Source organism: Heterodontus francisci, chromosome 1 (genome assembly GCF_036365525.1).
Source record: "Heterodontus francisci isolate sHetFra1 chromosome 1, sHetFra1.hap1, whole genome shotgun sequence".
Classification (NCBI taxonomy): domain Eukaryota; kingdom Metazoa; phylum Chordata; class Chondrichthyes; order Heterodontiformes; family Heterodontidae; genus Heterodontus; species Heterodontus francisci.
This window is the reverse complement of record NC_090371.1, coordinates 223,650,585-223,663,424: the sequence shown is the minus strand read 5'-3', so window position 1 is coordinate 223,663,424 and position 12,840 is coordinate 223,650,585. Positions and strand designations below refer to the sequence as shown.

At 42.4% G+C, this 12,840-nt stretch overlaps 1 protein-coding gene across 3 annotated transcripts in view; it reads left to right on the top strand.

Moving 5' to 3' along the window:
* The window catches only part of LOC137356154 (protein regulator of cytokinesis 1-like), a 72,278-nt gene that overhangs the window by 9,451 nt on the left and 49,987 nt on the right, over positions 1-12,840 (top strand). For all 3 annotated transcript variants that reach the window (XM_068022084.1, XM_068022154.1, XM_068022009.1), the window contains one exon: positions 531-764. In XM_068022084.1, the coding sequence (XP_067878185.1) occupies positions 531-764 (234 nt within the window). The remainder of the gene's footprint in view (positions 1-530; positions 765-12,840) is intronic.

Below are 12,840 nucleotides of genomic sequence, written 5' to 3'. Positions count from 1 at the left end.
TCTAAATGGTTTCCCTACGCTCTCCGAAGGCATCTGCAATATGTTTTTGGCTTTTATGTCATGCCCTTGTTTCAATGCTTAGAAAGAGTGCTGCTATCTGTGTTAGGTTTCCAGGTGGCAGAGGCTTGTGTTCACAGGGCGTAGCTAAATCAATGTCTTTTTTTATTTGTTAGCTGTTTCAAATATATAGCCAGTGGTTTTCTTCAGTTTCTTCAAAGAATATTAGCATATTCTGGCCATTCTGTTTAATGTGAACGCACTACTTCATTTGGCTGACTTGGATATGATCTGAAATGAAGCTTCAATAGGCTGGAGTTGCATTTCTCAAATCTATTGCCTTCCATTTGAAGATCAACTTCCTAAAGGAAGACAAAATGGAGCAGATGGTCTGTCCAGAACATTCTAGACTACTTTCAGCTGTCCTTGCCAGACAGTTTTTGGGGTATTGCTCCCAACATTTTTGCCATTGTGATATACTTCTTTAAAAGTAACTAGTCGCACCTTTAATTAAATTTTCCATTATATCGCAGGCTGATGAGAGTTCTACTCCACTGCAATTGGAAAAGGAGCTTAGAAATAAAGTGGAAGCCTTGCTTGAAGAGAAAAATGCTCGTATGGAAGAATGTGAAATGCTTTTAAAAGAAGATCAAGCTTTGTGCACTGACCTCTGCAAGACACCATACTATATTCCTACTGGCAAAGTTCCGTCTCTCCAAGAACTAGAGGAGCTTAAAAATCACCTGATAAGTGCAGCCAAAGAAAAGGTATTCAATACTAAAGCGCAATACTGCTAGAAATATGAAATTAAAAACAAACTGCTAAAAACATTCCGGTCTGACAACATCTGTGGAGAGAAACCGAGTTAATGTTTCAGGTTGACGACCTTCCATGAGAACTGAAAAGTTAGAGATGTCATGGGGGCTTAAGCAAGTACAGAAGTGGGTTGGGTGGAGAAGAAAAGGAAGGTCTGATCAGGTGGAAGGCAAGAGATTAACTAAGAACTTGCATTTCTAGAACACCAAGACATTCCAAAGTGCTTTGCAGCCAATGAAGTATTTTTGAAGTTGTTATTGTAATGTAGGAAACGTGGTGGTCAGTTTGTGCAGTGTAAGCTCCTGCAACAACCAGAAAATATGTTTGTGATGTTGATTGAGATGGGGGGAAAAAATGGCCAGGACACCAGGAATAATTCTCCTGCTGTTTGAAATAATGCCATGGGATCTTTCATCTCCATCTGAGAAAGGGCTTTGGTTTAATGTATCAACCAAATGATAGGTCCTGCAGTGCAGTACTGAGGAAGTGCTCACTGGAAGTGTCAGCCTAGATTTTTGTGTCTAGTCTTGAATGGGGCTTGAACCCACAACCTCATGATTCAGAGACGATAGTGCTTCCAACTGAGCTAAAGCTAATGCAAATGACAATGAACGATGCAAGCTAAAAGTGGATGGTAAAGAAACAATGGGTTTAGAGATGATGTGAATGGGAAAAGCAGTATCATCTTGGATGCTGATTTCAGTCCACAAGTGTGACCCCAAGCTTCCAGTCACCTGTCATTTTAATGCTCTGCCCCACTCCCACTTTTCCTCTGCCTACTGAAACTTGAACAGCACCTCATCTTTCAGTTGAGCACTTTACAGTCTTCTGGACTCAACATTATCAACAATTTCTGATCACAACTTCTGCCCACTTTTTTTCTTTTGTGTGTTCATTCCTTTTATTGTTTTTGCTCTGTTTTTGGACAACAGCTCTAGATTCTACTTTTTTATCCATTCCCATCCCACGCCACCTCTGTACCATCTTGCTTCTTCACTTGTCACACTACCATACACTCTTGCCTTGCACCACCACCCCTTTGTGTAATTTAAGCCTTCTGCCTCCAATGACCTCCCCTTTTTGCTCTTCCCACCCCTTCTCTGTTTCTGTACTTAAAACCTGTTACATCTCTAACTTTTCCCAGTTCTGACCATAAGTCATCAACCTGAATTGCATCGATTTTTCTCTACTCAGCAAGTCTGGCAGCATCTGTGGATTTAGTCAATCATTTACAGCACAGAAGGTGATCATTCAGCCCATCAAGTCCATGCCAGCTCTCTACAGAGCTAGTCAGTCCCAATCCCCAGCACAATTCCTGTAGTTCTGCGAGTCTTTCTCTCAGATGGCCACCCACCTTCCTCTTGGTCATTGAGTGTCTCCACTTCCATCACCCTTGTGGGCAGCAAGTTCCAAGTCGTTTTTTTTAAAAGTGCTTCCTCACATTATCCCCCTGCATCTTTTGTCCAAAACTTTCCATCTGTGTCCGCTAGTCCTTGTACTATTAATGGAAACAGTTTTTAATTGTCTAACTTATATAAGCCTGTCATAATCTTGTACGCTTCTATTAAATCTGCCTTCAATCTCCTTTGTTCTAAGCTTTTCCAACCTAACCTTGTAACTAAAATCCCCCATCCCAGGAACTATTCTAGTAAATCTCAAGGGCCTTCACATCCTAAAGTGCAGTGACCGGAACTGGAAGCATTGGGGCCTAACCAGAACTTTATAAAGGCTCAGCATTAAAGGTCTGCAAAGGAAACCTGACCGAGCCTGAATGCCGGACCCGGAAGTGCAACCCAACCCGAACCCGGCACATGTCATCGGGTAGCAGGCCTGTACCCATGTGCTGATGTAAAGGCCTGCTACCTGACCCGACCACCTGGGTCGGATCGCACTTCTGGGTTCGGGCTCGGTCAGGTTTCCTTTGCAGACCTTTACCTCACATATAAGGCTATTCAACAGGGCATTGCAGTGCTTTACTCAGCATCACTTCCCTACTTTTGTACTTAATGCCTCTATTTATGAAGCCCAAATCACATGTTTTACTAACCACTCTTTCAATATGTCCCACCACCTTCAAAGATGGATGCACGTACACCCCTAGGTCCCTCTGTTCCTGCACACTCTTTAGAACTGTCAATAAGTATATATTGCTTCTCCCTCTTCCTTCTGTCAAAATGCATCACCTCTCACTTGTCAGTATTAAATTCCATCTGCTACCCTTCTGCCCATTCTGCGAGACTATCTATGTCCTGTTGCAGGTAGTTCATATCCTCACTGTTTGCCTCACCTCCAAGTTTGGTGTCATCAGCAAATTTGGAGATTCTACTGTGTTCCCAGATCCAAGTCACTTAGTAATAACAAAAAAAACAGTTGCCCTCGTACTTATCCTTGAGGAACATCACTGTCTACCTCCTCTAGTCTGAAAAGCAACCATTCACTACGACTTGCTGTTTTCTGTCCTTAAGCCAATTGTTTTTATCCAACTGGGCACTGACCCTTCTATTCCATGAGCCTCAATTTTGTTAACCAGCCTTTTATGTGGTACCTTATCAAATGCTTTCTTAAAATCCATTATAAACATTTACTTTATTCCCTTCATCAACCTTCTCTGTGACTTCAAAGAATTCAATTAGATTAGTCAAGCATGATCTGCCTTTTACAAATCCATGCTGGCTATCCTTAATTAACACAAACCTCTCCAATTATCTGATATTTTCCCTGATTATTGTTTCGAAAACCTTACCCACCACTGATAAACTAACTGACCTGTAGTTGACGGAACTGTCTGTATACCCCTTCTTGAATAAGGGTGCCTCATCTGGCACCTCCTCTGTATCCAGGGAAGATTGGAAGATTGTGGCAAGCCCTTCCGCTATCTCTACCCCTACTTCTTTTAGCAACCTGGGACAGGACCAGGTGACTTATGAACCCTGAGCATAGCCAACCCTTTTAGTACCTTGTCATCCCCCACCACCCCCTCAATTTTTATCCTTTCCATTGCCTCTATTCTCTCTGCTTCTACTGATTTTTTTTTAAAATTTTATTTTGTCGGCCTCCATTTCCTTAGTGAGCACTCATGTAAAGAACTCATCAATTATATTCGCCTTGTCCTGCATCTCTCAACATATATTACCCTCTCTGTCCCTAATAGGCCCCACTCCTCCTCTTACTACTCACCTACTATTTACATGCTGGTAAAAGATCTATGGGTTCCCTTTTATGTTGACTGCCATTCTATTTTCATATGCTCTTTACCATTTTCTGTTTTTTAATTTTAAAAGATTGATTTTAAATTGGTTTCAATACTTTTAAATCTAATGCATATGAACCTTAAACAATTGTTGGTTTATTGAAGGGGATGGAAGAAAAACAGAATGGCAACTGGTCTAACATTTCACTTCAAGTTTCCTAGATGGTAATCAAACCTCTGACATATCTTTGTACTTCCTCTCCATCCCCCGAAGCTGTCTATCCTGTGAGTTTAGCTAACTTGGCTAAATCTGGGTGATCTTCATTTGTGTACTAGGTGCTGAGAGCAGGCTTTTGATGTTTTCCCTTTTAAATTTGAATTCTGAATTTCAGCACAATTGCATATAACTCAATCAAATGTTTGGTTTGCAGGCCAATGGCCAAAGTTCTAGTACAATACTTGCCTTTTTTCTAAAAGTTTGAGCCAAACTTGGGTTTTCCTCTTCCTACTCTAGAAGCTGTCATTTTTGGTCTCTGGAAGGTTAAATGATTGAGTATTGTCATATAGGCCTCAACCTGTCAAGACTGAGGTACACATTATTTCACCACATGAACATTAAACGTTAAAATTGCTGCTGGGAAGAAAAGAGAGCCTATCTCAAGGAATTGCCAGGCCCTTTGCCAGAAAGACCTTTTTTGCATAGTAACAGACAGCACTTGGAACGGACAAAGGGGCCACTCCCTGCTCCAATTTAATCCAGAATGGACTTTTGATTACCAGACGTTGAAGGTGGAGAGGCTAGTTTTCCAGGTTAACTGCTAAAATGGCTGAATACGTAAACTGATGTGGGGAGACCAGTTTAGTCACATGACTGACTGTTGGAGTTTATTTTTTAATTTGAACTTGCTACAGGGAATTCGAACTCAAAGCTCTTTGCTCCTGGACTGTAAAGTCCTTTCTCCTGTCTGCTCCCATCTCTCTCTCCAACTTCAGAAACCATTGAAGACACATGAACCCCCAAGAGAGAAAAGTCTCCTGCAGTGAACCAGGTTTAAGAAGAATACTGGGCCACAACGAAAATAAGACTACTTACAAAAGGACTGCAGTGAGCTCTAAGCACAGTAAAAACCCCTCTTCAGAGATCGCCTAAAATTTGTTTACTTTATTTTCTTCTCTTTTCTGTCTCCATTTGCATGTGTGTATCGCAAATGCATGTTAGTGTGGGGCGTGGCGTGTATCCGTAGGCGTTAACCGAATTAGAGTTTAAGTTTTAATAAATTTCACTTTTCTTTAAACCTGGCTGCAAGGTTTGCTAGCATCACTCAGGAGGGTTTAAACTAGTGTGGCAGGGGGGTGGGAACCAGAGCAGTAGGACAGCTAGTGAAATAAATGAGGAGGACATAGTAAATAAGGCCAGTAGGACTCAGAGGAAGAGCAGGCAGGGAGATGTTGCTGAGCACAGCAGGACTGGTGGTCTGAACTGCATTTGTTTCAATGCAAAAAGTATAACAGGTAAGGCAGATGAACTTGGAGCTTGGATTAGTACCTGGAAATATGATGTTGTTGCTATTAGAGACTTGGTTGAGGGAAGGGCAGGATTGGCAGCTAAATGTTCCAGGCTTTAGAAGCTTCAGGCGGGATAGAGGGGGATGTAAAAGGAGTGGGGAAGTTGCATTACTGGTTAAGGAGAATATCACAGCTGTACTGCGGGAGGACACCTTAGAGGGGTCATGCAGCGAGGCAATATGGGTGGAGCTCAGGAATAGGAAGGGTGCAGTCACTATGTTGGGGGTTTACTACAGGCCTCCCAACAGCCAGCGGGAGGTAGAGGAGCAGATATGTAGACAGATTTTGGAAAGATGTAAAGGTAACAGGGTTGTGGTGGTGGGTGATTTTAACTTCCCCGATATTGACTGGGACTCACTTAGTGCTAGGGGCTTGGATGGGGCAGAATTTGTAAGGAGCATCCAGGAGGGCTTCTTGAAACAGTATGTAGATAGTCCAACTAGAGATGGGGTCATTCTGGACCTGGTATTGGGGAATGAGCCCGGCCATGTGGTCGAAGTTTCAGTGGGGGAGCATTTTGGGAGCAGTGATCATAATTCCATAAGATTTAAGGTACTTGTGGATAAGGATAAGAGTAGTCCTCGGGTGAAGGTGCTAAATTGGGGGAAGGCTAATTATAACAACATTAGGCAGGAACTGAAGAATTTAGATTGGGGGCGGCTGTTTGAGGGTAAATCAACATCTGACATGTGGGAGTCTTTCAAATGTCAGCTGATTAGAATCCAGGAACAGCATCTTCCTGTGAGGAAGAAAGACAAGTTTGGCAAGTTTCGGGAAGCTTGGATAACACGGGATATTGTGAGCCTAGTCAAAAAGAAAAAGGAAGCGTTTGTAAGGGCTGGAAGGCCAGGAACAGATGAAGCACTTGAGGAATATAAAGACAGTAGGAAGGAACTTAAGCAAGGAGTTAGGAGGGCTAAAAGGGGTCATGAAAAGTCATTGGCAAACAGGATTAAGGAAAATCCCAAGGCTTTTTATACATGTATATAAAGAGCAAGAGGGTAACCAGGGAAAGGGTTGGCCCACTCAAGGACAGAGATGGGAACCTATGTGTGGAGCCAGAGGAAATGGGCGAGGTGCTAAATGAGTACTTTGCATCAGTATTCACCAAAGAGAAGGACTTGGTGGATGATGAGCCCAGGGAAGGGAGTGCAGATAGTCTCAGTCATCTCATTATCAAAAAGGAGGAGGTGTTGGGTGTCTTGCAAAGCATTAAGGTAGATAAGTCCCCAGAGCCTGATGGGATCTACCCTAGAATACTGAGGGAGGCAAGGGAAGAAATTGCTGGGGCCTTGACAGAAATCTTTGCATCCTCATCGGCTACAGGTGAGGTCCCAGAGGACTGGAGAATAGCCAATGTTGTTCCTTTGTTTAAGAAGGGTGGCAAGGATAATCCAGGAAATTATAGGCCGGTGAGCCTTGCGTCAATGGTAGGGAAACTATTAGGATTATTCGGGACAGGAATTTACTCCCATTTGGAAACCAACGAACTTATTAGCGAGAGACAGCATAGTTTTGTGAAGGGGAGGTCGTGTCTTACTAATTTGAGTTTTTTGAGGAAGTGACAAAGATGATTGATGAAGGAAGGGCAGTGGATGTTATCTATATGGACTTCAGTAAAGCCTTTGACAAGGTCCCTCATGGCAGACTGGTACAAAAGGTGAAGTCACACGGGATCAGAGGTGAGCTGGCAAGATGGATACAGAACTGGCTCTGTCATAGAAGACAGAGGGTATCAGTGGATGGGTGTTTTTCTGAATGGAGGGATGTGACTAGTGGTGTTCCGCAGGGATCAGTGCTGGGACCTTTGCTGTTTGTAGTATATATAAATGATTTGGAGGAAAATGTAGCTGGTCTGATTAGTAAGTTTGCGAACGACACAAAGGTTGGTGGAGTTGCAGATAGTGATGAGGATTGTCGGAGGATACAGCAGGATATAGATCGGTTGCAGACTTGGGCGGAGAAATGGCAGATGGAGTTTAATCCAGACAAATGTGAGGTAATGCATTTTGGAAGGTCTAATGCAGGTGGGAGGTATACAGTAAATGGCAGAACCCTTCGGAGTATTGACAGGCAGAGTGATCTGGGCGTGCAGGTCCACAGGTCACTGAAAGTGGCAACGCAGGTGGATAAGGTAGTCAAGAAGGCATACGGCATGCTTGCCTTCATCGGTCGGGGCATAGAGTATAAAAATTGGCAAGTCATGTTGCAGCTGTACAGAACTTTAGTTAGGCCACACTTAGAATATTGCGTGCAATTCTGGTCGCCACGCTACCAGAAGGACGTGGAGGTTTTGGAGAGGGTACAGAGGAGGTTTACCAGGATGTTGCCTGGTCTGGAGGGCATTAGCTATGAGGAGAGGTTGGAAAAACTCGGATTGTTTTCACTGGAACGACGGAGGTGGAGGGGCGACATGATAGAGGTTTACAAAGTTATGAGCGGCATGGACACAGTGGATAGTCAGAAGCTTTTTCCCAGGGTGGAAGAGTCAGTTACTCGGGGGCATGGGTTTAAGGTGCGAGGGGCAAAGTTGAGAGGGGATGTGCGAGGCAAGTTTTTTTTTTTTACACAGGGTGGTGAGTGCCTGGAACTTGCTGCCAGGGGAGGTGGTGGAAACAGATACGATGGTGACGTTTAAGAGACATCTTGACAAATACGTGAATAGGGTGGGAATAGAGGGATATGGGCCCCAGAAGTTCAGAAGGTGTTAGCTTTGGCAGGCATCAAGATCGGCGCAGGCTTGGAGGGCCGAATGGCCTGTTCCTGTGCTGTACTGTTCTTTGTTCTCAGGAAGCCTGTTTGTGGTCATTTCTTTGCCTTATAATTAGAAAGCAGTGAACTAGGATTCTGCGGGGGGGCTCAAAACAGTGTGTTTAAAAATTAAAGCCTGTTACAAGACCAGGTGAGGACAAAAAGGGACCCCTAGATACCTCTCTCTCAGCTGGTCGTAACAGGATTTTTAAAAATTTCTTTGCTTCCTTGTTTATCTTATGAAAATAGGTTTTAGTGCATTGTGCATCGTCACTACAAATTTCCAAGAGTTAAACTCCAGAGCTGGGCCAACATGTCTTAATAGAGTTGTTTCTATTAAATTTTTAAGAACAAACCGTTTAGTAATGAGAGGGGAAGGGTGCACAGACAACTAATGCATTGATTTTAGAGTATCTTCATATTGTTGGAGATCTTGGAAGCTTGGGATCACCACAAGAGTAGAATGTGCCTTTTGGCAGTTTGAGTTGCTGAGGGTACTATTCACCTGGTTGCCTGAAGGGCTGCTGGAATGCCTATTCCATGTTGCCTTAGAGGGCAACCTTGAGGAATGTTGTGGCACTGTTGAGGTTCTACAGTTGGGAGGAGTAAAATAAACATAACATTAAAAACTTAAATAGCAGGCGAAGGCCATTCAGTTCCTCAAGCCTGTTCTGCCATTCAATAAGATCGCTGCTAATCTGATTGTGGCCTGAGCTCCCCTTTCCTACCTACCACCCATAACCCTTTACTCCCTTGTAGATCAAAAAGCTGTCCAGCTCAGCCCTGACTATATTCAATGGCCCAGCCTCCACTGCTCTCTGAGTAGAGAATTCCAAAGATTAACATTCTGACGGTAGCAATTCCTCCATCTGTCTTAAATGGGAGACCCCTTATTTTGATTTGCTTCCTAGTTCTGGACTCCCCTATGAGGAGAAACATCCTCTCCGCATCCACCCTGTCAAGCCCCCTCAGAATCTTGTATGATTCAATAAGATCACCTCTCTTTTTAAATGCCAATGGGTCTAGGCCCAACTTACTCAACTTTTCCTCATAAGACAACCCTTTCATCCCAGGTATCAAACTAGTGACCATTCTGAGTTGCCTCCAATACAAATATATCCCTCCTTTTGAAATGAGACCAAAACTACGCAGTATTTTAAGTGTGATCTTGCCAATGCCCTGTACTGTTGTAGCAAGGTTTCCCTGTTTTTATACTTCATTCCCCACCCCACCCCACCACCCTGTAGTAAAGGCCGACATCCATTTGCCTTCCTAATTATTTGCTGCAGCATTCTGCAATGTCTGCTAATTAATTATTCTGCTTTACTATTCCCGCCAAAGTGGATAACCTCGCATTTTCCCACATTCTACTCCACCTGCCAAATTGTTGCCCACTCACTTAGCTATCTATAACCCTTTGCAGATTCTGTGTCCTCCTTACAACTTGCTTTCCTACCTATCTTCGTATCACTAAATTTGGCTTCAATACACTCTGTCCCTTCATCCAAGTCATTAATATAGATTGTAAATAGTTGCCCCAGCGCTGTCCCTGTGCCATCCCACTAGTTAGTTTGTCAACCTGAAAACAACCCATTTATCATGACTCTTTCCTGTTAGCCAGTCCTCCATCAGCACTAATATATTACCCCCATCACCATGCACTCCTATCTTGTGTAGTAACCTTTTATGTGGCCCATCATCAAATGTCTTTTGGAAATCTAAATGCATCACATCTCGACTGGTTTCCCTTTATCCACCCTGCTTGCAACAGCCGCAAAGAACTCGAATAAATTTGTCAAAAACTATTTGCCTTTCACAAAACCATGTTGGCTCTGCTTAATTGGATTATGATTTTCTAAATGCCCTGCTACTACTTCCTTTAATGGATTCTAGCATTTTTCCAATGACCGATGTACACTAACTGGCCTATAGTTTCCTGCTTTCTAATTCCTTCCTTTCTTGAATAGACGTGTTACGTTTGCAGTTTCCAAGCTGCTGGAACCTTTCCAAAATCTAGAACAGAGTCCTTTAAGAACCTTGGATGCAGGCCATCAGGTCCAGGGGACTTGTCAGCCTTTAGTTCCATTAGTTTTCCTAGTACCTTTTTTCTCTAGTGATAGCTTTAAGTTCTATCCTCCCTTTTGCCCCCTGATTTTCTACTTTTTTTTTTGTTGTCTTCTATGAAGACCTACAAAATACTTGTTCAAAATCTTTGTCATTTCCTTTCTCATAATTAGTTCTACAGTCTTGTCCTCTGGGGCCAATATTTACTTTAGCTACTCTCTTCCTTTTGATATACTTGTAGAAGCTCTTGCTGTTTGTTTTTTTTTAATAGGTTACACTGGTATTTTAATTTCTCTTTTTGTCATCCTTTGCTGGTTTCCAAAATTTTCTCTGCAGGATTTTACACTTCAATTTGATAGCACCCTTAACTTCCTTCATTAGCCACAGATGATGCATCCTTCTCAGTCCTCCATTCTCAATGGAATATATATTTGAGTAATGAAATGTCTCAAATACTTGCCACTGCTTCTCTGCTTACCTATTAGCTTATTTTTCTCAGCCCACTATAGCCAACTCTGTCTTCATACAAGTTTCTCACCCTGAAACCGAATGTGAAATATCATATGATCACCCTTGCCTGGAGGATCCTTTTTACTGAGATCATTCATTAATCCTGTATCATCACCTATTACAAGGTCTAAAATAGCCTGTTCCCTGGTTAGTTCCAGAACATCTTGTTCTAAGAAATGTGTCCTAAGTACACTCTATGATCTCATCTGCAAGGCTACCTTTGCCAGTTTGATTTGTCCAATTGATATAAAGATTAAAATCACCCACAATTATTGCAATACCTTTTTCACAAGCCCCCATTATCTCTTGATTTATACTCTGTCCCACAGTGTGACGACTGCTAGGTGGCCTATAAACTACTCTGACCAGTGACTTCTTTCCCTTCCTATTTCTTATCTCCACCCAAACTGATTCTACATCTTGATCTTCCAAGCCACTTTTGTAGTTTTTGCAGAATGGCCTAAATTGTGTGTTGCCCCTCTGGTACTGTGGAGTGGTGGTGGGGGAGGGAAGATGCATCAAGGAAGTGGGGGTGATGCCTGCATGTTGTGCTTTGAGGAAACCAATGAATTAGAAAATATAATTAACAAGGTTTTTCAGAGTTTGTGATTACCCTAAAGATTGTTTTTAATATACTTTTGTAATCTTAGAATGACTACTAGTGCTATACACTACATGCTATAGAAGGGTTCAAAACATTGAGGTTTTGAGCATATGCAAATACACAAAGTTCTGAAGTGAATTGGCGAACTAGAGGTAGAAATTATCATTGGGGGTGTGATGGCACTGGAGATTTAGCTTGAGCTAAATATTCCTGTTTACAAAATATTCCCAAAAGAATAGATTTGGAGGGTGAGGAGGAAGAATTGGGGTATTAATCAAAGTTGCCTCTACAACACTAGAATATAGTTGTGATATAGTGGGAATGAACATGTAGAACAATTGGGTAAGAACTAGATGGTGAAATTGCACTGAAAGTTAATGGCACTTGGCAGTAGGATTCATACCAGAGCGATTAGGGCAGTCTGAGAAAATGGCTGAGACACACCACCATTCTCTCAATGTTTGAGCTTCAATACCACAAAATGTAAGAACAATGGAATATGTCAACTGATGGACTTAACTTCTGAATTTCATTGTGTACATAATTGATACTTGGCATGGGTTATAAGAGTAACCAGCACCAACTTCAAACAGATGGGTTGTTTGACGAATGGAAGCTATTTTAGAAAAGGAGTCCTTTTGATATCAAAAATTCTGTTATGCAGTTGGGTTTGCAGTAAGTGTTTGGCTGAAGGTTGATTAAATCCCCAGGTTCTGATATTCTACATCCCAGAGCGTTGAAAGAGGTAGCTGTGGCGATGATAGATGCATTGATGACCCTCTTCCAAAATTCTGCAGTTTGGAAGGTAGCAAATGTCCTCCCACTATTTAAGAAGAGAGGGAGAGAGAAAACCAGAAATTACTGACCTGTTAGCCTTGCATCAGTAGTAGGGAAAATTAGAGTCTATTCTAAAGGATGTGATAAATGGACACTTGGATGATAATGATCTGATTGGGCATAGTCAACATGGATTTATGAATGGGAAATCATGTTTGACAAACCTTTTGGAGATTTTTGAGGATGTTACTAAGAGAATTGCGTTCCGACCAGGTGGGAAAGGTGTCTAGGGTTTAATTTTAAACACACCGTGTTTTGAGTTCCCCCTTGGTGAATGCTTGTTACACAAACAGGCCTCCAGTTTAAAGAAGAAAAGTGACATTTATTAAAACTTAAAACTCTAATTCGGTTAACGCCTATGGATCCATGCCGTGCCCATGCTAGCATGCATACGCGATATGCATCTGCAAATAGAGGCTGAAAAGAGCAGAAGAAAAGTAGTGGAGAAGTTTGAGGCAATCTCTGAAGGTTTTTTGTTCCTGTGCTTTGAGCTCGCTGTTGATCT